General features: G+C 51.0%; 8 protein-coding genes across 8 annotated transcripts; 5 read left to right on the forward strand and 3 right to left on the reverse strand.

Annotated features, from left to right (window-relative positions):
- Nucleotides 1-4950: 4950 nt before the first annotated feature.
- P168DRAFT_295766 (camp independent regulatory protein) lies at nt 4951-6396 on the forward strand (the record flags this gene model as incomplete). Its single annotated transcript, XM_024838064.1, has 1 exon — nt 4951-6396. The coding sequence occupies one exon, from the start codon at nt 4951-4953 to the stop codon at nt 6394-6396; it is 1446 nt and encodes a 481-aa protein (XP_024695416.1).
- A 2412-nt stretch (nt 6397-8808) lies between these two features.
- On the reverse strand, nt 8809-10672 carry P168DRAFT_325643 (uncharacterized protein). Its single transcript, XM_024841032.1, has 2 exons — nt 9356-10672; nt 8809-9269 (listed from the first exon to the last, which is right to left on the reverse strand). The coding sequence occupies exons 1-2, from the start codon at nt 10454-10456 to the stop codon at nt 8913-8915; spliced, it is 1458 nt and encodes a 485-aa protein (XP_024695417.1). The 5' UTR covers nt 10457-10672; the 3' UTR covers nt 8809-8912.
- Nucleotides 10673-11172: 500 nt separating this feature from the next.
- P168DRAFT_288719 (cardiolipin synthase) lies at nt 11173-13063 on the forward strand. Its single transcript, XM_024836852.1, has 6 exons — nt 11173-11681; nt 11731-11835; nt 11892-12214; nt 12268-12299; nt 12356-12531; nt 12877-13063. Exons 1-6 carry the CDS (start codon nt 11503-11505, stop codon nt 12998-13000), a joined length of 939 nt encoding a protein of 312 aa, XP_024695418.1. The 5' UTR covers nt 11173-11502; the 3' UTR covers nt 13001-13063.
- A 264-nt stretch (nt 13064-13327) lies between these two features.
- P168DRAFT_265547 (acireductone dioxygenase (Ni2+-requiring)) lies at nt 13328-14268 on the forward strand. Its single transcript, XM_024834920.1, has 3 exons — nt 13328-13420; nt 13531-13902; nt 14004-14268. Exons 1-3 carry the CDS (start codon nt 13391-13393, stop codon nt 14139-14141), a joined length of 540 nt encoding a protein of 179 aa, XP_024695419.1. The 5' UTR covers nt 13328-13390; the 3' UTR covers nt 14142-14268.
- Nucleotides 14269-14308: 40 nt separating this feature from the next.
- mmm1 (ERMES complex subunit MMM1) lies at nt 14309-16042 on the reverse strand. Its single transcript, XM_024834921.1, has 3 exons — nt 15939-16042; nt 15849-15879; nt 14309-15786 (listed from the first exon to the last, which is right to left on the reverse strand). Exons 1-3 carry the CDS (start codon nt 15955-15957, stop codon nt 14364-14366), a joined length of 1473 nt encoding a protein of 490 aa, XP_024695420.1. The 5' UTR covers nt 15958-16042; the 3' UTR covers nt 14309-14363.
- Nucleotides 16043-16152: 110 nt separating this feature from the next.
- Nucleotides 16153-17357, forward strand: P168DRAFT_288722 (DUF1183 domain protein). Its single transcript, XM_024836853.1, has one exon. The coding sequence runs from the start codon at nt 16278-16280 to the stop codon at nt 17226-17228; it is 951 nt and encodes a 316-aa protein (XP_024695421.1). The 5' UTR covers nt 16153-16277; the 3' UTR covers nt 17229-17357.
- A 175-nt stretch (nt 17358-17532) lies between these two features.
- On the reverse strand, nt 17533-19428 carry P168DRAFT_232023 (transcription factor TFIIIB subunit BDP1; the record flags this gene model as incomplete). Its single annotated transcript, XM_024833305.1, has 3 exons — nt 17533-19113; nt 19161-19330; nt 19401-19428. 3 exons carry the CDS (start codon nt 19426-19428, stop codon nt 17533-17535), a joined length of 1779 nt encoding a protein of 592 aa, XP_024695422.1.
- A 314-nt stretch (nt 19429-19742) lies between these two features.
- Nucleotides 19743-22978, forward strand: P168DRAFT_288723 (E3 ubiquitin-protein ligase BRE1). The gene is made up of 6 exons (XM_024836854.1): nt 19743-20151; nt 20299-20442; nt 20527-20575; nt 20627-21180; nt 21245-22318; nt 22375-22978. Exons 1-6 carry the CDS (start codon nt 19963-19965, stop codon nt 22546-22548), a joined length of 2184 nt encoding a protein of 727 aa, XP_024695423.1. The 5' UTR covers nt 19743-19962; the 3' UTR covers nt 22549-22978.
- The last annotated feature ends 233 nt before the right edge of the window (nt 22979-23211 follow it).

The raw sequence follows: 23211 nt of genomic DNA on the forward strand, positions 1-23211 counted from the left end.
ATTTTCCCTTTCCCTCCTCCTTCCTCCGCCATGTCGGGCACCGCCTGGGTTGGCTTGTTCGACTCGTAATGGATGATTCCCCCGTCTACTTGTCACAGACTTCTTTCCCACCCCCTCTCACATCCCCCTCACAGACAAAAGAGATACCCTCCTTCGGGCACGAACCGCAATGACATCGACAATTCGAAAGGGACTAAAAGCCTGATGGCGTTCTTAGTTTCTCCTCAGTCAACCGCCACGTAATTACACAGCCATCTTTTTCTCGCATCTCCTCCCGACCCCTCCCGCCTTCTGTCTTTCCCATTTCCATCCTCCTCTGATCCCAGCTGGTTATGGGGATCCGTCCAGAGCTCGGATCGTCTTTGCCTGTTTGGGTGGTGAGCACCCACAGTGCTCCACGAAATCCCGAGGGCGCATTGGACCATGGAATTGAAGCCTGCCTATCCGAGCCGGACTATGGATCGATGTCCTCCGGATCTCTGTCTGTCTTCTGTCTGTGCCTGTGTCTGTGTCTGCCCCTTCTACTCCGTACTCCGTATATCATTCTATCTAGGAATAATCTCAACCAGCCGCATGACGCTATACAATAGCTCTTCCCCTCTTCTCGTCCTATAGTAGAATTAGTTACATACTAGACAAGGCAGCAAGTCGCAAGTACTCGCAGAAACGCACACTTCGAGGATCTGAGCGCAAAACGAATGACCGTTGGTTCCCACTCTTAATCTTATGAGTTATATTATTAGATGAGACTAGACTGGTTTTTTCTTATTATTTTTTTTTTATTTCTCTCTGTTGGTGCCATATGGGCTAGTTCCAAAAGAGAAACTGAGAAATGAGAAGAGAGAAAAAAAAAATCCATGTCAAAATAATCATCATAGACTAGCACTAATTGACAGCGTTCATGTCGATCAAACAATGTTGGTGAAATTGGATCAACGACTACCAGTGGTTAGGTGGGAGGCAGGTGAGCTAGGGATTGTACGGTAGTTGTAGGTGAGTTGCCCTAATCAATGGATGGTCTATGACGGTTAGGAAGTGTTGCAGTCTTCATATACTTACTCTTGTACTACGTAGTACTAAGTATAAGTATAGGTAAATAGTACCTAATGAAGAGGGAACGGTCAGCATGTTAAAAATGAAAACGATTTTGAAGACAGAGGGATAGACGGGAGGGGGAAGACTAGTTTCAAGTTAGTCGGAGTCGATCTGAGAGGGTTTTACAATAATCGTTATTATTATATGTTTTTACAATTAATATCGAGTAAATCATTATACCTGAGATTAAATAATATTTATTATCTAATATGGTGGCCTGGACTGGACTCCCACTCACTCCGACTCCCAGGCTTTCGATGACCGGTGCACATTAGAGCTATTGCTGCTCCTCCAAGTTGGTTATCGTCAAGTCTTCAGGGCGGAGCCATGGTTGGATGGAGGACTGGGGGATTGGGATCCACTTCTGCAGACAACCCCTCAATCAGTCGGCGATTCGGTCGACATGGCTCACGGACCATATTATGTACTGTATGTATCTGTATAGATCATGTATGGGTATAATTTGAGTATGGAAGGGGAAATATAGAAGTATATCAGACGGAATATATGGAGATGATAAACCACATGTACTCTTGGATTCAAATCATGATGATCAGATCTGCGATACTATATATTATATACAAGTACCTAGTAATAATCAGATGTAAGGAAGTTCAATAGAACTCATTGACCGAGTATCTAACTGTTCACAGCCCCTTTCCTACTCTTCCTCAAATCCACCATTACACTCCACTAGTTATTCATTTTGTCTACTATTTTCCTGTCTACGTCCTCTATAATTCATACCATTCCACTACAAGGTGTTGATGCTCCCCTATTTCATCTGAGAAAGTTGAACATCAAATACAAACTACCTATCATAGACAGCAATCCCCGCCCGTAGATCATCTCTCCCTCTCGGTTCCCACGCACATCCCGTCATTTACCGTACCCTGCTCCGGAAATCATCAACCCAATCTCTCGCTGTTCTCCTGCTTTGCCTTCCGGCATTTATCCTAGTCGGGCGGAATTTCCGGGACATCATATCGTCATCGTCATCTTGTCCTTCCCTTCCTCTTCTTCCCCCCTTTCTGTCTTATTGAATAGTTGAATGCCGTTTCTTTTTCGACACCATCGGACATTCCGGTACACATAGAGTCGGGTGATGTCGTGGTCCCTGGTTTGATCTCTTCCGAGGAGATTGAAAGATGAATAGCAAGGACACGAATTGTGGACGTCATTACCAATCGACTAGTAAAAAGTGAAACGGGGTACCTGCTTCTGCCACCCCCGCTGGGTTTGGTTGATTTTATTTTTATTATTATTTTGGCTTCTTCAGTCTGCGGAAAGCTTTCACCGATGTTCGTTAGGCTGTCTCATTTGCTTCTCAGGCTGTCTCCCAGATGGCTTGTTCCGGCTATCCCATCGTGTATTCTAGACCCTGTAGCTACCTTATAGTTGATTTTTCTTCAAATATATTAGTGTCTCATTCAACTTGATTACCAGAATACTTCAACTAAAATGTATGCAGAGAGAAAGAAAGAAAGAAAGATAAATCCATCTATAAACAGGATCCACGGTGACCAAATTGCTACGGCCTTGCCTGGTCCTCGGGATCACTAGTCGACCCCACCTCGTTCAATCATGGGTACTGGATACTGAATACTGGATGGTCACTTAGTTAGTAAAAGAAAAAAAGGATCCTAGGTGGACGCCAATGCTGCTCGGGCCTACCACCAACTTTCCCTCCTAGTGGACTGGAACTAGTTGGTGGTTTACCAAGTGACCGTGACCATCGCGCCCCGCCCACACCCGCCCGTCCGACTTGCTCATTATTATTATTATCATCATTGTCAGGTTAGGTCAGGTCAGGTTCTGTCGGTTCAGACTGGACGGATGTGGTTTTATGTGTAATCTATATTATTACTGAGAGGTAGTCTGTTATTGTAGTTTGACTGATGGATGAGGTTTGGAGAATCAATACTTGATTTCTGTAAATTACGTTACCTTACTTACCTCCAAGCCTGCGCTGCAGTGCTGAGTCTTGATCTTTCTTTTCAATAATCAATAAGGATAATAAAATACAAAATGATAAATGATAATATAAAATATAATAATAAAGTAAATAGAAAATAAAATCTGATATTTTATTTTATATGATTTGTTTTATTACTATCATTTCCATCTCAATCATTATAATAATCATCATAATAATAATTCTTTCCTTTTCTTTTCTCGGTGCTTCTTTTCTTTTATTTCATCTATTTTATTTATTCTAGTTTATCTATTTATCTATTTATCTATTTACCTATTTTATCTATTTTATTTCCCTTTCTACTTCTTTATACATAGTCATCATCCTCCCCTTCAGCCAGATGCTTCACTGCTCTTTTCCTATCCAGACATATCCACCTCCACCTCCACCTCCACCTCCATCATCCTGACGCATCCCGTTCCGATCTTCCTCATCGTGAACCCCGTTGTTATTCCTCCTCCTCATATGGCACCGGTGGTTGCGGTGAATCCCAGAGTGGATGATCAATTAATCGGCTTACATTCCTCCTCCGACACAGAGTCCAGCTCGTTACTCGGCGTAAGCTGAGTTGGTTCTTCCACCTGGAATTTATCCTTGATTTTTTTTTTTTTTTTTTTTTTTTTTTATTTATTTATTCGGTTTATACTTTGACTTTGACTTTTGACTTCGATCATCTATATTATAATTTTTTTCCCCTCATTGTGTTTTGTTACTGGATGGTACATAGTGAGCTTGAAGGGAACGTCTGTTTATCTGTCTGTTGTCTATCTGGTTCTCTGATCTAGTTCACGAGGCTCTGGAGGATAGAAGTGTCAAGACAGACGGAAAGAGAAGAAGTGGAAGAAAAACAAGAAGAAAAGAATCCTTGAAGAAAGAGAACATCACATTTAGTCTTTTTGGGGAGGAACACCCTCGATCAGACGAAAGGAAAAGAAAGAAAAAAAAAAAAAAAAAAAAAAAAAAAAAACCAAGAAGACGAGATCGATCCCATCCGTGGAACCAAAAGCTCCATCGACCCAACTTCCTCATCCCACTAGAACGGGGCCAGGCGCTTCTCTCCAAGATCCCAACGACCAAACAATCCCGCCTCCTACTAATCAAACCCCCGGTTCGACTTGAAGAAGAACGGGTGTGCCCTTGAGTTTGTCGATCTGGTTCACTTCAGCTCATCTCATCTCATCTCAACCAACCTCAACCTCTGGGTATTCCCATCATCTCTCTCCGGTTTGACCCAAGGAAAGAAGAGCGGGAGAGGGAAAAAAGAGAGAGTTAGGATAGGATAGGATTGAACTGGAAGAGGGTCTGGTCTATCTCTCTTTTTGGACGTACATTCCTCGACCTGTCATTCCCCCCCCCGGGAGGTTCCTTTCCAACTGCTGGAGAAGGTTATTTTGCCTCCCCCTCCCTAAGCTCTCTCGCAATCCACCTCCATCTTCTTCCCTCCCACAATCTAACCTCCTCCTCCTCCTCCTCCTCCTCCTCCCCCCCCTTCTCACCATCCCAAACCGAAAAACCCACCCCCGTTTCCCTGCCTTTCCTTCCTTCTTTAAGCCTATTTCTCTCGTGTCGTCCGGTTTCCCTCCCCCAAACTTGTCGATTTCAACCCCACTACTCCTCCCACCCGCCAAATCTCTCAGACGGTCAACTCGGTATACAGCTCATTTGGAAACGGTCACATCGCTCGGAGATCTCTCCGTTATTCTTGATTTTCTTTCCCTTTACAGTCCTTTCATCCTGGACAGTTCATTTCGCTCGGGTGGATCAGATCTCCATCGGTGACAGCTCCAAAACTTTGGCCCATCGGTGGTCTTAACCTAGATCGATTTTACCTCTCTACCCCTGGTGAACTAACTTCGAGCTTACAAAACATCTGATACACAATGGTCTCGGGCCCCGCGACGGTGTTGGAGCCCACCTTTAAGGGATATGTCGGCACGACTCAGGATGCCTTGATCCTGTTCGAGGCCTGTCTGAGCGGCGTCCTCCACCATGTCCCCCGCCGCCCACACGATCGGGAACGCAGTCACCTCGTCCGCAGCGGCTGCATCTTCATCTACGAGGAGAACTCCTCCGGGATCAAGCGCTGGACCGACGGCGTCACCTGGAGTCCCAGTCGCATCCTCGGCAATTTCCTCGTCTACCGGGAGCTCGAGAAGCCCTTCCCCCCGGGCGAGAAGAAGCGCGCCATGAAGAAGCCCAACCGTCGCCCCGTCCCCAGCCGGCCGGGCGAGCCGTACCCACGCCAGGAGAGCAACGGATCCGCCTATTCCCCCTCGCCTACCACGGGCTCCTTTGGGGAGCGCTCCCAGCAGTCGGACATGGAACGCGCCCTCGTCGGTTCGCTGGTGGACTCATACGGCTTCAAGGATTCGGGCCTGGTCAAGAAGACGATGAGCGTGACCGTGGCCGGGGTCACCCACCACCTGGTCTCCTACTACAGCGTCGAGGATGTCTTGGCCGGCGGATTGACCTCTCCGGCGTTGGCCGAACACTTGCGGTATGTCCGGCCCCGGCCGGAGCTGACCCAGAAGCAAAGCTTCCGCGCCCCGATCGATGAGTACGAACCCGGCCACCCGGAGAGAGTGACCACCGACCAGCAGCCCCATTCGCTCTATGGAGGATATCGCCCCCAGCAGATGATGCCCTCGGGCTATTCGATCCCCCACCCCCAGTCGGACTTTTACCTCCACACGGCGCCCTACGCGGCGACGCATCCCCCGCAGTCCACCTCGGTGGCCGGATACTCCATGGGCGCCACGATGGCGCCCACCCCGACGGCACCCAACGTCTACCTGCCCACGCCGACCGCCCCCGCGACGATCCCCCAGAAAGCCGCCGACGAGTTTGCGTCCTTCCGCGCGCAGCAACCGCAGTACGGCACCGGGTTCGACCTGGGCCACAATCCTCTCTCCGCGTCCCTCTCGTCCTCGATCAGCACGGGCATGCCCGGGGGGCTGAGCGATCGGAACCGGTCGCAGTCCGACCACAGTCCGACCGCCTACCGCAATTCGTCCATCTCCTCGCGCAGCGTGGCCACGGATGCCACCTCCCCGATGGACCCCTCGACCCCGGCCACCTTCTCCCGGGGCAGCAGTTTCAGCATGGCGGGACAGTTGGACGGTGCGTCCCACCAACCCCTCGAGCAGCGGGGGATGGCGGCCGCCTTTGACCCCAGTGTGCCTCGGCGGGAGTCCAACGCCATCCCGGCTGCGTTCTACCCGGGCAATGACCGAACCCAGTACTACATGGGGAGCGCCACGCCGGCTGCTCATGCGAATTACCCCGTGACAACGTGGGCGACGCCTGCGCCGCAGCAACCGATATAACCTTTTTTTTTTTTCCCCTCTTATTACCCTTTTCTTCATTTTTTCTCTCTCTTTTCACTTTTTTTTGTTCCTCATAAGGGCGGCAGTTTGGGAAATAGACTATGCTTATGCGCTATGGATGATTACCCGGATGTTTGGCTCTAGAGGAGATATGGGCGGCTTTCTCGCTTTTTTCCTTTCTTTGCCCACTTTTCTTTGACTGATTTTACTTTCTTTTACTTTTCCACGACGATACGATTCGTACTAAAATGGGTTTTATTTTTTTTCTGGGGGGGCACTTGTCCTATCGTTGGCTTTTTTCATTTGTTCAGCCGGGTGGTATTCTCTGGGATTGGGATTGATTTCTCTTTATTACTATGCGTGTCGCTTAATGTGATCATGAGCAAATGGATTGGTTTGGGCGGCACGGTCTGGGAGGTATTCTGATTTACTTGTTTCTGTCTTTGTGGTTTTCTATCTACTAGCCTGTGGTGCATGCGTTTTGTGCGATATGGAAGCTGTGGCTTCTACGGGGTACTGGATAAGAGACCGGACCAAATTGAGTTATTCTCTAGTGTGATTTTCAGTGGATGTTCTATCCAATATACTGTGTCTGTAGCGTAGTATGTAGTGTGTACTGTAGTCTGTACTGGAGATCAAGGCACTAGTTCAACTTCCGTGTCAGATCCATCTGACCATCCGTTTTCCCCGGATGTAATCAGGGGATGACACACTTGCAGAGTGTAAATGAGTGAGCGAGAACACAAAAGTCTAATCAGTCAAGCCATTGTCTGTGGAGAAGGCAGATGATTTGGAGCGCACATGTGTCAGCTTATCTTATTCTTCTTAACTTTGGTTTGGGTTTACTTTTTGCGGAGTAAATAGGTAGTTTGGTGGTATATATATGCCACTATCTAGAGTGGTATATTAGTGGGTGGTAGGTAGGTAGGTAGTAGTAGGTCTAGGTAGTTAGGTAGGCAGATACAGGGTAGATCTCTAGATGTACGACTCAAACAGATCAGTTGGGTCGGAGAAATCCGAGAACACATGTCACAGTCATCGAGTCTAGCTGACTCGCTACCTACCTACCCACCTACCTAATTAGCTTGGGTAGGTAAAGAGAGGAGATGAAGAGAAGAGGAAGAGAAAAGAAATGTGATGGAATGTGATTGTAACCGTCATGCTGGGACTGGACCCGCCGATGGGGGGGGGTTGTGGGGCTACTCATTCTAGATAGTATGTATGCATCATTCATTCATATCTTGGTATCTAGATACCTTGGATATACATAAGGTAAGGAAGTAAGTACCTTAACTTAACCTAGAGTTAATCTATGTTAGAATTTGTACCTGGTAGATAGACTTGGTAGTTTATTTAGTGTAAGTTAAATCGAATCAATAAGTCAAAGTAAAGGACTGACTCTACCTTAGTATCTGAGGAAGGGTGGAAAGAATGGTGGAGATTAGATTAGATAAAGAGGGTGTGGATCTCTTATATCATGGAGATCTCTGGTAGGATAATAGATGGATGGATGGATCCATCGATGATTCACTCATTGATTGATTGATGATGACCCACTTTAAATACCTAATCTATCTATTTTATATCCTGGTTTACTGTTTAGTATTGGCAGTCTTTGAGGATATACTGTTTATACCTGGTGGAAGACTAATGGAATGAGATATGAATTAGGATCTCAGTGAAGGAATCAACTGACTCATGTATACTATTATATCAATACACGATGAATCAATCTGCTGAATCTCTTGCGTATGATGTTGTACATATTCTACATTACCTACTTACTTTCTTAAATGGTTGGTGAAAGGAATAGCCAGGAACTTAATTCATTATTTATTGTAGATGCAATATTGATTAATTATCAATGTATCTATTAATCTAGAATGTAAAATGTAAATACAGGTACGACAATGTATATATATTACATACATAACACTGCAGTATATATACCACGGTATATACCTACTCCCCAGTTAAGTACGGGCTCGCAGATGTCGTGCAACCTCTCTAAACCGGATCTTCTTCAGGTTGTCCCCACTGTCGATTGCATTGTGGACTGCATATTCATGTACCTTCGGAGGGGGCAGGTAGGTTTGAAGTAATGTTAATGTGGGGTTTGTGTTCTCACATGGTTCTTGGGTTTATTCTTTAGGTTTCTTTTTATGGATTATATTAGAGGTTAAAGGTACTTGCATAGTACCTAGGCTTAACATACTTATCCCCCTCTAGCTGGGTATAATAGTGGCTTATGCGTTAGTATATAAGGTCTTGGGTTGTGATGGTGTTATCATAGGGAGCGAGATAGTATGTGCATGACTGTAAGTTGAAAATAGTAGGTGGCATATCTGGGTATCGTCCAATGTAAGGTAACGCTATCACTCGCTTTCACATATAACAGATCAATAAAGAGAGAAGAATGGGGGAAAATACAGGATAATAAAAGAGAGACACAAGAGAAGAAGAAAAAGAAAATAGAAAGTACAAAGAAGAAAAGAAAGTAAGGGGCAAAAGAAACATCACCTCCCCGACCTCCGCCTCGTCCTATTGACAGTCGAAACCTGCATCTTCTCCCCCTCAGTCCTGCCATCACCGCGCCCAGTGCTGGGGCTAGGACTACTAGGTTCCATCAACACCCGCACAGACAGCGGTCTGGCGTCAATATTGCTCGCGGGCATGGGCATCGACGACGCCGCCAGGTTCCCTCCTACCCCTACCTTCCCTGGTAGTCCTGGCACCGGGGTCATCCCCGGTATGGTGCCCGGTCCTGGCGTGAATGGCATCTGGGGCATCCCGTGGACGGGCTGTACCATGTTGAAGTTAGGGAGTGGGTTGTTGGGGAGTTCGTTGTCGTCGTTGAGGTTGTCGGGGGAGATCTGATTCGTCAATATGGTTTTTCACAATATGAGTAAAAAGAGGAGGAAGGGAAGAGAATGATAAGAGAAGAAGATAAGGAACATACACTAGATGCAAACTTCCTCCCAGGCATATGCACATAATCATCAAACGAACTCTCTAACTGCGCAAAATTAAACCCCCTCTCCGACGTAGCAGGCTCAAACCGCTGCCCACTCTCTACACGAAAGTCGACTGGCCGCCGAGGCACCGCCCGATAGCTCGGAAGCGACAGCATCCACGACGGGTAATTCCCAAACCAGCACTGCAGAACCGGGTCGATATCCAAACTGAAGCAGATGCGGCTATCCGCCCGGGGCTTCTGGATCAACATGGCAAACGTGAACTCCCGCGGCAGCCCAGACCGCTGCAGCGTGTTCTCCTCGAGCGACCAGACGATTTCCCCCGCTTCCACGTCGTACTGCCGTCCGCGCGGACTCCGCAGCGATCGCACCGAGCCCTGGATCCGCATCATCTCGTACCGCCGGTATCGCCCGTTCATGCCCCCCGACGGCATGATGCTGGCCATCAGCGGCAGGTCCGCGAACCCGATCTGTCCCGCTAGACTGTAGTTCCACTGGAGTGTCTCTGGGGAGACGGCGCCGTAGAGTAGATGCGGCGCGTGGCGGAGGAACCGCGGATTGTTGTTTCGCGAGCGCGAGCCGCGCAGGGTCTGGGAGGATGGTTTAGGGGAGATGGCGCTGGACTTGTCGCGGGTGCTGCGCACCGAGGCGCGGATGGTGGCTGCTTTGAAGCGGTGGTTTTGGGTGTTGGGCGAGTGGAAGACGAAGCTGATGCCGAGGAAGTCGACGTTGTCGAAGTCTTTGTCCGAGACGGCTCGGCTGGAGTAGGATCCGTGCTGGAGTCGCTGTACATGCGCGGTGATGTAGGCGTCGCCTGGGAGGTGGCGCTCGTAGATACATGCGCGGTTGACGTGGAGACGGGGGTTGGTGAGGTTGGGGTCGATGGGGACTTCGGTGTTCGCGAGAGGCGGTCGTGATGGTCCTGGTTGTGGTGGTGGTTTTTTATCGGGGGCGTCAGTGCTGGTCCGTCGGGATGGTGGATGGCCTGGAGCGGAGGGTCGTTCGATGGTCACCATAGCCAGCCTTGCATTTTTCTTGACAGGCGTTGAAGCCTCTTGGCTTTCATCTTGGTCGCGGAATCCCATAGCGACACGGCTTGCTGTGGAGATGCATCCATCAACGGGATTCCCTGTTGACAGGAGCTGCTAAAGTAGTACTCGATTCCTGGATGGAGAACGAGTCATAGGCGACAGTATGTTTGACACGCGAGACATGACGACAGTCTGGATGAGAGTTGTGGTCAGATCGTGGAGATGGCGGGTCAGCTATCAGGTGGAAGAGCGATGGAGATCAGATGAGAGGGCGATCGGCGTGTTGATCAGATCAGCTGCAGTAGACTGTCATATCACTTTCTATTGATTTATTTTGTATTGTTTTGTTATAGTATTGTCTATTGGTACTTTACTCTATTGAGATCTTTTATTGTTTGTTGATAGGTATGATGCTGATCTGCAAATGAAGCCCTAATATTCACTACATACGGAGTATATACTAAGTGTATAGATATATAGATCGATAGTGATATACGAAAACCCAGTGACCACTTCATATCAACACATTGTCTACCATCTGAATGAACACAGTGAATATTTCCCATCTTGCTCATCTCTACTTGAATCAACAGAAATCAAAACCAAGAAAGAATATTGAATAAATTGAATAAATAACGAAGATCACAAGGGATACACGTGACCCGCCTGTCCGCCACCGGATCAACGTTGATCCGCACATGATTTCCTCCAATCGACCGACTGGATCACGAGTTTCTGTTTAGTATAGCTTCACTTTCCCCGGCCGTTTCCTGCTGTTGTCTGTCCTTCTCTACATTAACTACCAGGATTAATTGTTTTCATCGGTTGTGGATGGCAATTGCTCGGGTGGTTTCTTTGTTGCTCGTAATTGAGACTGAAGGTCGACATTCACGTCACGGAGCCGGGGACTCTCTTTAGATCTACTCTTCAATCTCCACCTTGTAGCCGCGGTTTACTTGGATTGGATTGTTCCAGTGCAAGAGGAAGAGAGGCTTTGTCTTGCATCACATGATTGCTTGACTTGACCAACCATTCATTTTTGTTATACCCATCTGATAGCGCCTTGTTTTGCACCGTTCATCTCCACCATGTCCTCCATCATGGCCTCCAGGCTGTCGACAGTGTCACTGCGCACATCCGGACATCGCGTTCCTTTACTGTCAGGAGTTCCATCTCTAGGGTATAATGCCGTGTCGTGGAATCTTCGACGCGGTCTCCAGGCGCAAGCATTCCGTGGCGCTACCATCACGACCTCGGCCATTGGTCTCTCACAGAACAGGTGTGGATTGATCGGAATTGAAGCAAAAGAACCGTCTAACCATATCTAGCTTACGGAGTCGAGGGTCCTTCGTTGGTGCCAACCATCCTCGCTACGCAGGATACGCCAGCCAGCAGAAAAGATGGACTGCCTCGGGAAAACCTGACAAGCACGAGTAAGTATCAGTTCACCGTGTAGGGTGGACTCGTTGCCTTTTCTAACCCACTGCAGCACTCAATCGGATTCGAAAAAACCGTCCATTCTTTCTAAAATCCCCCTTCCTACTACCCGTGAGAATATCTACACCGTCCCTAACATCCTCACCTTCTCTCGCCTGGTCGCTGCCCCCCTAGTGGGCTACTTCCTTGTCTATGGCCATCACACAGCCGCGTTGGCGCTCTTCGCCTATGCCGGCATCACGGATCTCGTGGACGGGTATATCGCACGACGATATAATCTCCAGACGGTGGTTGGCACGATCATCGATCCGATGGCCGACAAGTTGCTGATGACCATCGGTGTTGCCTGTCTGGCTGTCAACGGCTCCATCCCAGGTAAGTAACGATGCTCATGATTGGCCATGAGGTGATTACTGACGGTGTCCAAGTCTGGCTTGCCGTGATCATCCTCGGACGGGATGTTGGCCTGGGAATATCCGCCTTGTACTACCGGTGGATTTCGCTGCCGGCCCCAAGACCATGGCCCGATACTGGGATTTTTCTCTCCCGTCCGCGGAGGTGAAGCCCACTGCAGTATCCAAAGCCAACACAGCTCTCCAGCTGCTGCTCGTGGGAAGTGCGATCGCAATGCCGGTCGTCCCTGAGCCGTTCTTGGATGCGTGGAATCTGAAGGAAGCAATGAGCATGTTTCAGTAAGTTTATCTTCTCTTTATTTCCCCTTCATTGCCCTCCCTCAGTTGCTTCCTGTTGTGTGTTGGGAAGAATGCGACGTGAATGGGCTATAAAACCCATCCATTAGAAGGAATAAGTACATACGACCATAGGGTGTGGAGAACAGGGCTTCCCGTCCGCTCAGCCGTACTTAAGCCACACGCCGGCCGGTTAGTAGTATGGTGGGTGACCACATGCGAATCCCGGCTGTTGTATGTTTTTGTTTCTTACTTGTTTTTTTCTTTTGTTTTTTCTTTTTTGTTCCTGCTGTTCCTCTTTCTTTTTTTCGTTTGTTTTATTCTTTCATATAATACTAACCCATCTAGATACCTCGTTGCAGGAACAACCATCTGGTCCGGCCTGAGCTACGTCTTCTCCAACAACGCCGTCAAAATCCTGTCCAAGGAAGAGATACAACGACGCATCGCCAAGGCCGCCGCGAAGAAGTAGTCGTTCTAACTGTATAGTAGGTAATTGCATTGTATAGACTCACCGTAGGTGATTGAATTGAACTTATTATACACTACTCCGTACCTAGTTCATCTTCATCTAATATTAGGTAACAGATTATGTGAAGTCTGTCCTAAATACTCCGTAGAAATAGACATCTATATACTTATACGTATATACATTCCACCTGTTTCACAAGGTGGTATACTGTGGTATAGTTATGTGCTGGATAATATCAGCTGAGTAATCTTGTCGCAATCGGTGCAATCGGTGACCAATCGCGGGGCTGGTTTTTCTCACCCCGCAGCATCATCATCGCGACTTTATACAGCATCCCACCTACAACTCTCACCACCTCATAGATAACCTAACAAGACATCATCTTTCAAAATGAAGGCCTACTGGTATGACAACAAGCCGGTAAGTCCACCCCCGTCCCAAAATCCAGTCCCGAACCAACCATACCTACACCCCCTCCCCTCCCCCATTCAAAGAATCAAATAAACTAACAACAGAATAAAAATGAAAAGGGCGACCAACGCCTCCCCCACGACTCCAACCGCCCCGTCACAGAATCCTACCTCTCCTCCATCGGCGTCTTCTACCGCCACTGCCCCACCCTCGACATGGTCGACGCGCTGGCCGCCGAACGCGGCTACAAGAACCGCGACGAGGTGACCGTGTCCCCCGCGACGATGGGCGAGGCCTACGAGGACAAGGTCAAGATGTTCTTCGCGGAGCATCTGCATGAGGACGAGGAGATCCGCTATATCCGCGACGGGCAGGGGTACTTCGATGTGAGGGGGAAGGAGGATGAGTGGGTGAGGATTTTGCTGGGGAAGGATGATTTGATTGTTTTGCCGGCGGGCATTTATCATCGGTTTACGACTGATGATCGGAATGTGAGTTTTTCTTTTTTCCTTTCCCCGTTTCGATGTCCCTTTTGGGGGGTTGGGATGTGTTGGTTGGTTGGTTTGTGGTTGATGGTTGCTGATGATTACAGTACGTCAAAGCTATGCGTCTCTTCCAGGAAGAGCCCAAGTGGACGCCGCTCAACCGTAGCGGCGACGTCGATGTTAACCCCCATCGCAAGACGTATGTCGAGGCTCTTGGGAATGCCCCTGTGGCTGCTGCGCAGTAGGCACCGTCTGTCTCGAAGGATACAATAGGAATAAAACCACATATATTTTGTGTGGTATCGTTAGTGAATTGCATGAATGAATCTATGATCTGTATATACCAAGGCTTTGATTATATATATCCGTCCGCTTTTGTTTTCTACATTATCTATCTAGTTATTTCTAAAACCTCATATAGGCGTCGTATGTGGGGAAAGTGTTTTGATCCCTGATCATAAGTATAATCACACACCCGGCGTCCCCCCAGGCAAGGATCCCGGAATGTGGAATTGATCGCTGATGCCTCCCCCGCTCTGTTCTCGGACCATGCTGGAACTGCGCAGCTCCCCCGGTTCGACGTTGTAGCTGCTCGTCCGCGACATCGCGTCGAACGGCGGCCGACCGCCCAGTCCGCCCCGGAACCGTAGTCCCTCCGGCTGCTGGTCCAGCATGTCGCCGTGCGGGTGATTCTCGCCCATGTCGGTGGACATCGCTGTCCGAGAGGCTGCGTTGGAGCCTGTTTCGGAGTCCTCGCCGGTGCGAACGCCTGTCCGGCCCATCCGCGGCCAGAGATCGGGCAGCCCGACTACCTGCACCCGGGGCTCGACCACCCGCTCTTCGAACCAGGCGTGCACGCGGGCTTCAACGAGCTGTGCTACTTTGGGCACGTCTTGGAGTCGGCTGCGGGAGCCGATTAGTGATCGTACTGAGAGATCAAGTCGATAATCTGGGAGGAAGGAGAACGCGACGTTGCTCTTCGGCGTCCGTTTCGGAGGATCCCCGTCGGAGCTTCCTGGCCGGTCACCTGAGTTGTTAGGCCCTTGCGACCAAGACCCTGCTGCTGACTCGGCAGTCGGCGGGAATGGGGCCGGGGAGGGCCCGTGGAAGGGCGGTGTGGACGCCGGGACGAGGGAGATGCACAGCGTGCCTGAGAAACGGACGACGGAGACGGAGAGCGCAACGGGGAGGATGGCGGAGTTCGGTTTGGGGTAGTTCAATAATAGGGAGGTTTCGACAGAGATCGAGAGGTTGTCGTCGCTGAGGTCGACGTCCATCAACGCCTGGAGCCGCCCTCCGTCCGAGTTGGGATCGTCGACGGCCAGAATGCGACAGTTACTGAAGATCGGGAATTCCTCGCCAATCGAGATGTCTGTGACCGAGATCTTGTCGATGAAGGAAGGCTTCTTTTCCGAGTTGTTCAACGCGGCTGTCAAGGAGCTCAGGATGGAAGCGGAGGGGTCGTCTTTGAGGAGGTACGCCGTCTGTCGGTACTGGGCAATTGTCTGCGCGATCAGGACATTGAACCAGTCCAGGGACTCTGGCTGGTGGGACGAATGATGGATGCGATGTCGACCATGTTTCAAGGCCTGGTTGGGTGGAATCGCACTGTAGTAGGTCTTGCGGAGGATGGATTGGGTGTTGGTCGACGATGACGGAACGGGACGGAGGACATTCGAGGTCGACGGCTTCTCCCTTAAAGATCGAGGCCCCGTCTCATTCTCCTTGACGTTGTAGATCGAATTCGAGCGTCGGTAGGTGGCAGCGCGCTGGGACAGTCCTCGAGAAGGATGCGGAGGAGCTTCGCCGAATATGAAGAACTTGATGAAGGCGCCGATCAACAGCACCACGGAGAGCTGTCCGAGGAGGAAACCCTGGGTGAATGACAAGCTACACCGTCCGTTAGTTATTCAAGCACCATGCGGAAGTTCCTAAGCTCGTGCAACACATACGAGGATTGACCCGAGATGGGTACGGGTTCATCTGTGGAGTTCATACCGGTCAGTCGCCGACCACGCTGGATATAGGGAGGGATTTCATACTTTGTTGCTGAAACGCCATTGTCAGCCAGTGTAAGATTCGGAATGATAATTGCCCATTGCCGCTCCAGTGGGCAGCAGGGAGATCAGACCCGGGTGAAACTGTGAGGTGAGAGTTGGAGGTGGGAAGAAAGATGAATTTATTCTTCGGATGATCGATGATTTATCAGATCGACCGCCCGCGGCTAAACCGAACGGGAACATCACCAGCTTCCAACTTTCTTCCACCTCACCTTAACAAGGAGAAGAGATACAGACTTCCCTCTACCTTTAGTCAACTGAAAATGCCTATTTGTATCACTTACACCAGCTGAATCCACACACACTAACCATCCAGTCACAATGAACCCCCTCGCCCTCCTACAGCTCCTCCTCTCCCTCTCCCTCATAACACCCACCCTCGCCTCCAGCCGATCCACCCAACGACCACCTGGCAAAAATGCCATCCTCCTCTCCACAGTCCAATCCCTTACGCTCCGCTCAAACCGACAAACCAGCTCCAGACGCGTCTCGCCTATCCCTCAGCTCAAATGCACAGGCCCCTCCAAACGCCTCTGCGACATGTACCCGATTGACGTCATGCGCTGCAACAACGAAGGCTACGACTACGACGAGGAAGACATCCAGTGGACCTGCACCGCCGATCTCCCCCCGGAGCTGAAGCTAGGCGCTACGGACGTCATCTGCGAGGGATACCGTGATGCAGATGACCCGTGGGTGCTCAAGGGCTCCTGCGGCGTCGAGTACCGCATGCTGTTGACTGAGCTGGGCGAGAAGCGGTTTGGCCCTGTGCGCGAGGATGAGCGTTTGTGGAACCGCGGCGGTGGTCCGCGCGGCGTGATGGCCGTACTTGGGGATTTGATCTTTTTCGGGTTCATGGCGGCGGTTTTTGTGCTGATATTGTGGCCCATGGTGCGGCAGTGCTTTGGGTTGAGGGGCGGGGGTCCGCCTGGTCGGTTTGGTCGGGGCTGGGGCGGCGGCGGCTGGGGTGGCGACGATGGAGGAGACGGTGGTCCTTATCCTGGGCAGCCGCCGCCGCCGTATAGCAGCTGTGTCGGGGACGATGGGTTTGCATCCACGAGGAATGGGCAGGGCTGGAGACCGGGGTTCTGGACGGGGGCGTTGGGCGGAGCGGCGGCGGGGTATCAGATGGGGAGGAGAAGTAATTCGTCGAGCTCTTCGTTTGGAAGTAGGCGGGCTGCGAGGGATGATCCGGGCGAGGGCAGTTCAGGATCGTCGCGGTTTTCTACCCCGACTACTAGTACTGGGTTTGGGTCGACGAGGCGCAGGTGATCAAGACCTAGGGACCTAGGCTAGGGTATTAGACTGCATTGCGTGGATTGTTACGTTTGGAACGGCATGCTTATCGAATTAGCAAGTAGATCTGCAAAGCGATCATAACAATTCATTATAGTTAACGATATGAAAATACCCAGACCGGACTCCAGGCCGGCTTAGCCCCTCAATTGTATACATCAGAAACGCTCTCAACGCCGTACATACCCAGCCATAGATAGAGGAAACAGAAAAAAAGACAGACCACCACCCTGATGGATATAAAATGGAGTTTGAACCTCAAAACTCCAAGACACATAACTCAAGGAAAGTCATCAATCGAACCCAGAACCTCCTCGGTTCCGCCCCCGGCATTCTTCGCAGACTGCTTTTTGAGGCCCCGCTTGCTCTTGGCCGCGTTGCCTTTACTGTCGGCGCCGTTGGCATCGCCCATGCCATCCGGATTGCGGAGGAGCTCTTCCTGCGCCTGTTTTTCCTTGGCGTGCTGGGCTTCGATCTGTCTCTTCTCCTCGTCGAGCTCCTGTTGGATGACCTTTGGGTCGTCGTAGACTGTGTTGGTCATCTCGGAGTAGGTCGTGATGTCGATGGTCTCGCTGGGGCCCAGCAGGGTGTCTTTGATGCGGCCCGGATCGCGGCGCTCTTCGCTGTTAAATTTCAGCTTGATCTGCCGTCGTGATCGCCCGGGAAATAGCTTGCTGATCATCATGAAATCCGTGCCGAAGATGCGCAGGCCGCGGTAGAAGAGATCTGTTAGCTCCTCGTCCCATGACTCTGTCTTCGAGCGCTTTCCGTAGGTGGCTTGGTTGATTCTCCGCGTGAGGGAGTTCTCCACTACGTCTTCGAGCTCCCCTCCGTTCCGCGCGGCGTCCGCGTGGCGATCGACTTGGAGAGATGCCGTGTCGAGCACAATTTCTCCGTTCACGATGCGCATGACCGGTCCAGCTTGGGACTTGCTGTCGAGCCCCATGTCGTTCTCGGCTGCTGGAGTTGGGTCGTCTTTTTCCGGTCGCGCCGGGGTCTGCTCGGTGCTGTTGTCTTCTTGCTGCGCCTTTTGCTTGCGCTCCAATTCGGCAAGTTCCATGTTGCGCAATTCAACCTCGCGCTTGGACTTCTTGCCCGTTCGGAGATCCTTGCACAGCTCTGACATTTTGACCACTGCAGGTGCAATCTCCACCTGTTCGGCGTCCTCGGGAGTCGGCTCGCGCGTCTTCTGCGCCCGGGGTTTCCTCGGCTTCTTCGGGGTGGCTGTACCGTCGACGTTGTTTTGGGTCGATTTTCGAGCTCGTGATTTGGTGACTGACTTTCGGGCTTTACTGGCGGGCGGTTCCTTCACTATAGGATCTTCTGTTGTCTCTGCAACCGACTGGGTCTGCGTTGGTGGGGGTGTGGCCAGGGGCACGCCGGTCTCCAGCGGCTGGATTTCCGCATCCTCCACCGATGGTTCTACCGATCTCCTGGGACGCTTTGAGGGACGAATCTCCGTTGCGGGTGTGGCGGATGGCTCGGGCTCTGGTACGGGTTCGGGCGCGGAAACGGACTCAGGACGGTCATCATGGTGAACGGTAACCGGGACTTCTGTTCTTGTCTCAGTTTCCCCGGAAGGTTCGGGCAGACCTTCTATCGAAGGGATTGGCGCGGTATCGGCTGACACGTTTTGTGATGGTGGGATGGTCTGCGACGGCGGGACGACGGTCTGTGACTGCGGGACGACGGTCTGCGACGGTGGAGGAGTAACACCTGTCACTATAGGAACCGGTTCCGAGACAGAGGCCTTCCGTTTAGGCCGAGGGATAGGAATGGCCGTCGCAGAAGGCTGTTGCGTCACATTTGCGCTGTGGGTGATCGCGGGCTCTGGGGTGGGATGTTCGAAAGGTATAGAAGGCTCAACGGTAGTCGTCGGGGCGTCGGTTCCGGGGTCGCGGTCTCAACCGTAGGCTGTGGTGTAGGCTGAGGCGTCGGTTGCGGTGTCGGTCGAGGAGTATGCGATGCCGATGGTTGCGATGCGACACTGGCTTTTCGCTGGGACGGGGGGGCAGAAGTCGCTCCCGCAGCGGCGCGGCGCACCGGCGCCTTTGGAGCAAACTTCTTCCCCGACTTATCTGTAGCCACATCGGGTCAGCGGCCAATTCCTTTGACCAAAGAAAGATTAAAAAGCATCAAGGGACGTACTGATGGCAGAGCTAGAGAAGGATTTCATTCTCGCAGCAGAACATGGCTGTCGGAAGAAGAGGGGGCCATGGATGCGCTGAAACAGCGAGTGGAAAAGGTGGGATGGAGATCCTCAGGCTCGACGGCAGAAAAAGGCCGAAAAAGGCCTAGTTCCTCAGGCAGCCGGTGGATGTGGTCACGTGGGAGGCGGCCTTGACGGGCTGAGTCAGCAGCCAGGCAAGAACGCCAAGAAACGAATGGACGAGCCAGAAGTTCAAGGCCGAAAATCCTCCTGCTTATCTCAACTTCCATCCCTCTTCCCTCTTCGCTCTCTCTCTCTTCTCTCCCTCGCTTTTTCTCCATCGTCAACCCACTCCCCCTCTACTTACCCCCCCCTCCTTTCACTTCCATACCCTCTTAATTTGAAGAGAATCACCATTTATTCCCCGTCTTCTCGCTGTGCACCTTTGTTTCCTCTTATTGAATCACGATCGGACCCTGCGGTGGCATCTACTTTCCGGTTCTGTCGCTGCTTGGTGGGGAACGGCCTCTCCTTTTATAACTTATGCCTTTCTAGCCACTGATGCCGGCCGCCGAACCCACGTCCGTCGCGTCTTCCGAGTCTGATTTCGTCAAGATGGAAGACCGGAAGAGAGGCGCTACCTATGATCACAATGACTCGGCTCCCCCCTTGAAGAAACAGGCCACTTCGGTCAACGGCGGGGGGAAGCCTCACCCCGATGCTGATATGCCCTGGAAGGATGATTTGGAGGTGAGTCTCACTCCTCTCTAGTAGTCGATATGGGAATCGATTCATCCAACGAGGTCCCCTCTTGGTCGGATCTAATCTCGAAATTCTAGATGCGCTGCGTCGTTGAAATCCTGACGATCCCTCATGCTGACTTGCCTCCCTTGATAGCGATTCCAGAAGGATGCGATTTGGCGCCAGATGCAGGAATACAAACGTGAAAAGTCGTCTTTGGAAGTCAAGGTGAAAGAGATGTCCAAAGCGACGGCCTATCACAACGACCATCTTCGGATAATCGATGCGTGGTACCAACAGGTGTGTTACCCTACAATTTCTTCATCTCTTCATTCTCTTTCCATGTGTGACATGTGTGAAGTCCAAATCTAACGCCTAACGTAGATGATTGACGAAATAAAAATTCTCATGGGATCCCCCGGCGATACCAAAGGTATGTCGCAGAAGATAGTCCTTGGAGGTACAAGCTTAACCGATTTGGTAGACGTCCCATCTTTCCAGAGTTCGCTGATCTTCGATGAATCCGAGAAGTTTGAGAAACATCTGAAATCCCGCTCAGAGGGCATTCGTCACATTGTTTCCGGCTTTCTCGCCAACGCAGCAAAGGCCTCCCCCGACGTGTCCGACTTACAAAGCCAACTCGCCAAGAAATTGTCGGAAGAGAAATCTACCATCGCCGAGCTCGAAAAGGCTTTGTCTGAAAAGCAGCAACTCGAGGAAAGTCTGGAAGAGGCCTCGTTACGCTACATGGTAGCGGAAAAGAAACTGGACCGCGCGCGCAGCTTGACCGCTGCCAAGTTGGAAAAGCAGTACATCTTCGGCGCGCAGCGACCAGGGGGCGACAGCGCATCGGGGCAACGTGAACGAGAGGATCAGGCCGGTTCGAATGGCGCCACGCCTGGCGCCGAACGCAGCCCCGAGTCGGAGGAGGCGTATCATAGACTCGCAGCCGTTTCAGAGAAGCAGAAGGAGCATCTACAGAAGCTAGAGGCGGAGAACACCAGCTTATTGGGTCAGATTACGGATTTGAATATCAAGGTGGGTCGCCATCAGGCGTTGGACTACATCCCATGATGGAGACGGGGCTAACCTCACTCGCCAGCACTCGAAATTGACGGATGACGATTATGCGCATACGGACTTGTTCAAGTATTTAAAATCTCAATATGAGGATGTCGTGAAACGGATCAACCATCTAGAGGCGACCAACGTGCAGCTTCGGGAAGAGTCGGCCAAATTACGATCGGAACGGACGGCATACCGCAACCGGGTGGACGAAGAGACGCAAGCTGCCATTGCTGAAAAGGAAGCGCAGTTGATGCGCGCGGAGAATGATCTAGCACGCATACGAAACGCCCGCGACGAATTATTGGCCGACCAGCAAATGCGAAAAGCCGCCCAGGAACAGGAAAAGACGGCCACCACCAAGGTCCAGGATTTGGCGGAGGCCGGGAAAGCCCAGATCGCTTCGATGGAATCTGAGGTGGAACGGCTACGGTTGCAACTCGACAGCGCCAAGGCCGCGCAACCGGCGCTTGACGACACGCCAGTTGAAGAGTTACGGACCAAATATCAGACCCTAGAACGCCAATACTCCATGCTCAATACGGAACTATCGTCGATGCAAACCGCCTGCAAAAAATACTCGTCGTTAGCATCGCAGAAAGTGACGGACTTCGGCGCGTTGGAGGAGAAGGTCGCGCGGCTCGTGGCGGAAAAATCAAAGGCCGACCAGAAGTATTTTGCAGCGATGAAAAGCAAGGAGGCGCGGGAGATGGAAGTGCGCACCCTGCGGATGCAGAATTCCAAGAGCTCGGACATCATCGCCCAGTTGAAGGAGGCCGAGGGGGCCACTCGTTCTCTGCTGGCCAACATGGAGAAGCAAGTGAGCGAAACGAAGGAGGCGCTCAACTCGATGATGAATAAACACTACGCGGCGCAACAACAGATCACCGAGAACGGCATCGTCATGGACGGATTACGGGGTCAGATCACAGAACTGAAGACCGTCGCCAAGTCGAAAGATTCCACTCTCGCGAGCACCTCGAGTGCGTGTCGTCAAGCGGAGACGGAGGTCGAAGCCTTGAAGGCAACGCTCGCCGATACCAAGAAGAGCTTGGAGAATTGGAAGAACAAAAGTCTTGGCAATTCGTCGTCCGAGTACGAAATGTTGAGGGTAAGCACACGCCCCGTCATTACCCACCTTATGAGCTCGTGCTAATCAAAGAAAAGACACTTGCGCTTTGTACAGTCTGTCGCCGGAATTTCAAGAACACTGCAATCAAGACCTGCGGTCACGTCTTCTGCAAGGACTGTGTGGGCGAACGTCTCAAGTCCCGATCTCGCAAGTGTCCCAACTGCAACCGGTCCTTTGGGAATAACGATTACATGCACGTTACTCTGTGATCGAGGATGCACCCTTTCTCGATCTCATTTCACCTACCCTTCTTGTACTATAGCCTTTTTTCTTCTTCCTTTCGCCCTTTGTTCCTTTCTACCCTCCTATTGCCTCTTACTCCATTTTATTCTCGTCCCTTTGACTTACGCCTTTTATTATCCCTTTATTTTCTCCCTTCTCTTTTTTCTCCCCATTTTCCTTTCCCTTTTCTCTTTTTTCTTTCCTCGTTTGTGTCCCCTAAATCACGGAAAAGGTTTACGGTGCGGTGTTTCAGTCGCGTACGGTTTTAGCTGGATAGGATATCAAAGGGGCCGGCGTTCCGATTTTGAATCTTTCGTTTCCCCCGGCAGAACGATTGCCTTTGCATATTGGCCAGATAATTGCGGATCTCTGGTCCTCGGGTTCTTTGTTTTCTTCTTCCCCCCCCCCCCCCATTCTCTTTTCTCCTTTGACTTTCTGTTTCCTTCTGTCCCGTCGTACAGGGAGGTTTTCTAGATACCCACATCAGTGTTTGCATGTCAGCTGGGTGGGTTCGCAAGGCGTGCAGTGCGATGTATGTAGGATTACTTTGGGAAACGGCATGGGAGAGATGCAACGGGTTTGTTTGATGACGGTTTGGCAGCGCTAGCTACGAATCGAAATGAACTCCATTTGGAATGGCTCTCACGCAT

This window comes from Aspergillus campestris (genome assembly GCF_002847485.1).
Source record: "Aspergillus campestris IBT 28561 chromosome Unknown P168scaffold_3, whole genome shotgun sequence".
Classification (NCBI taxonomy): domain Eukaryota; kingdom Fungi; phylum Ascomycota; class Eurotiomycetes; order Eurotiales; family Aspergillaceae; genus Aspergillus; species Aspergillus campestris.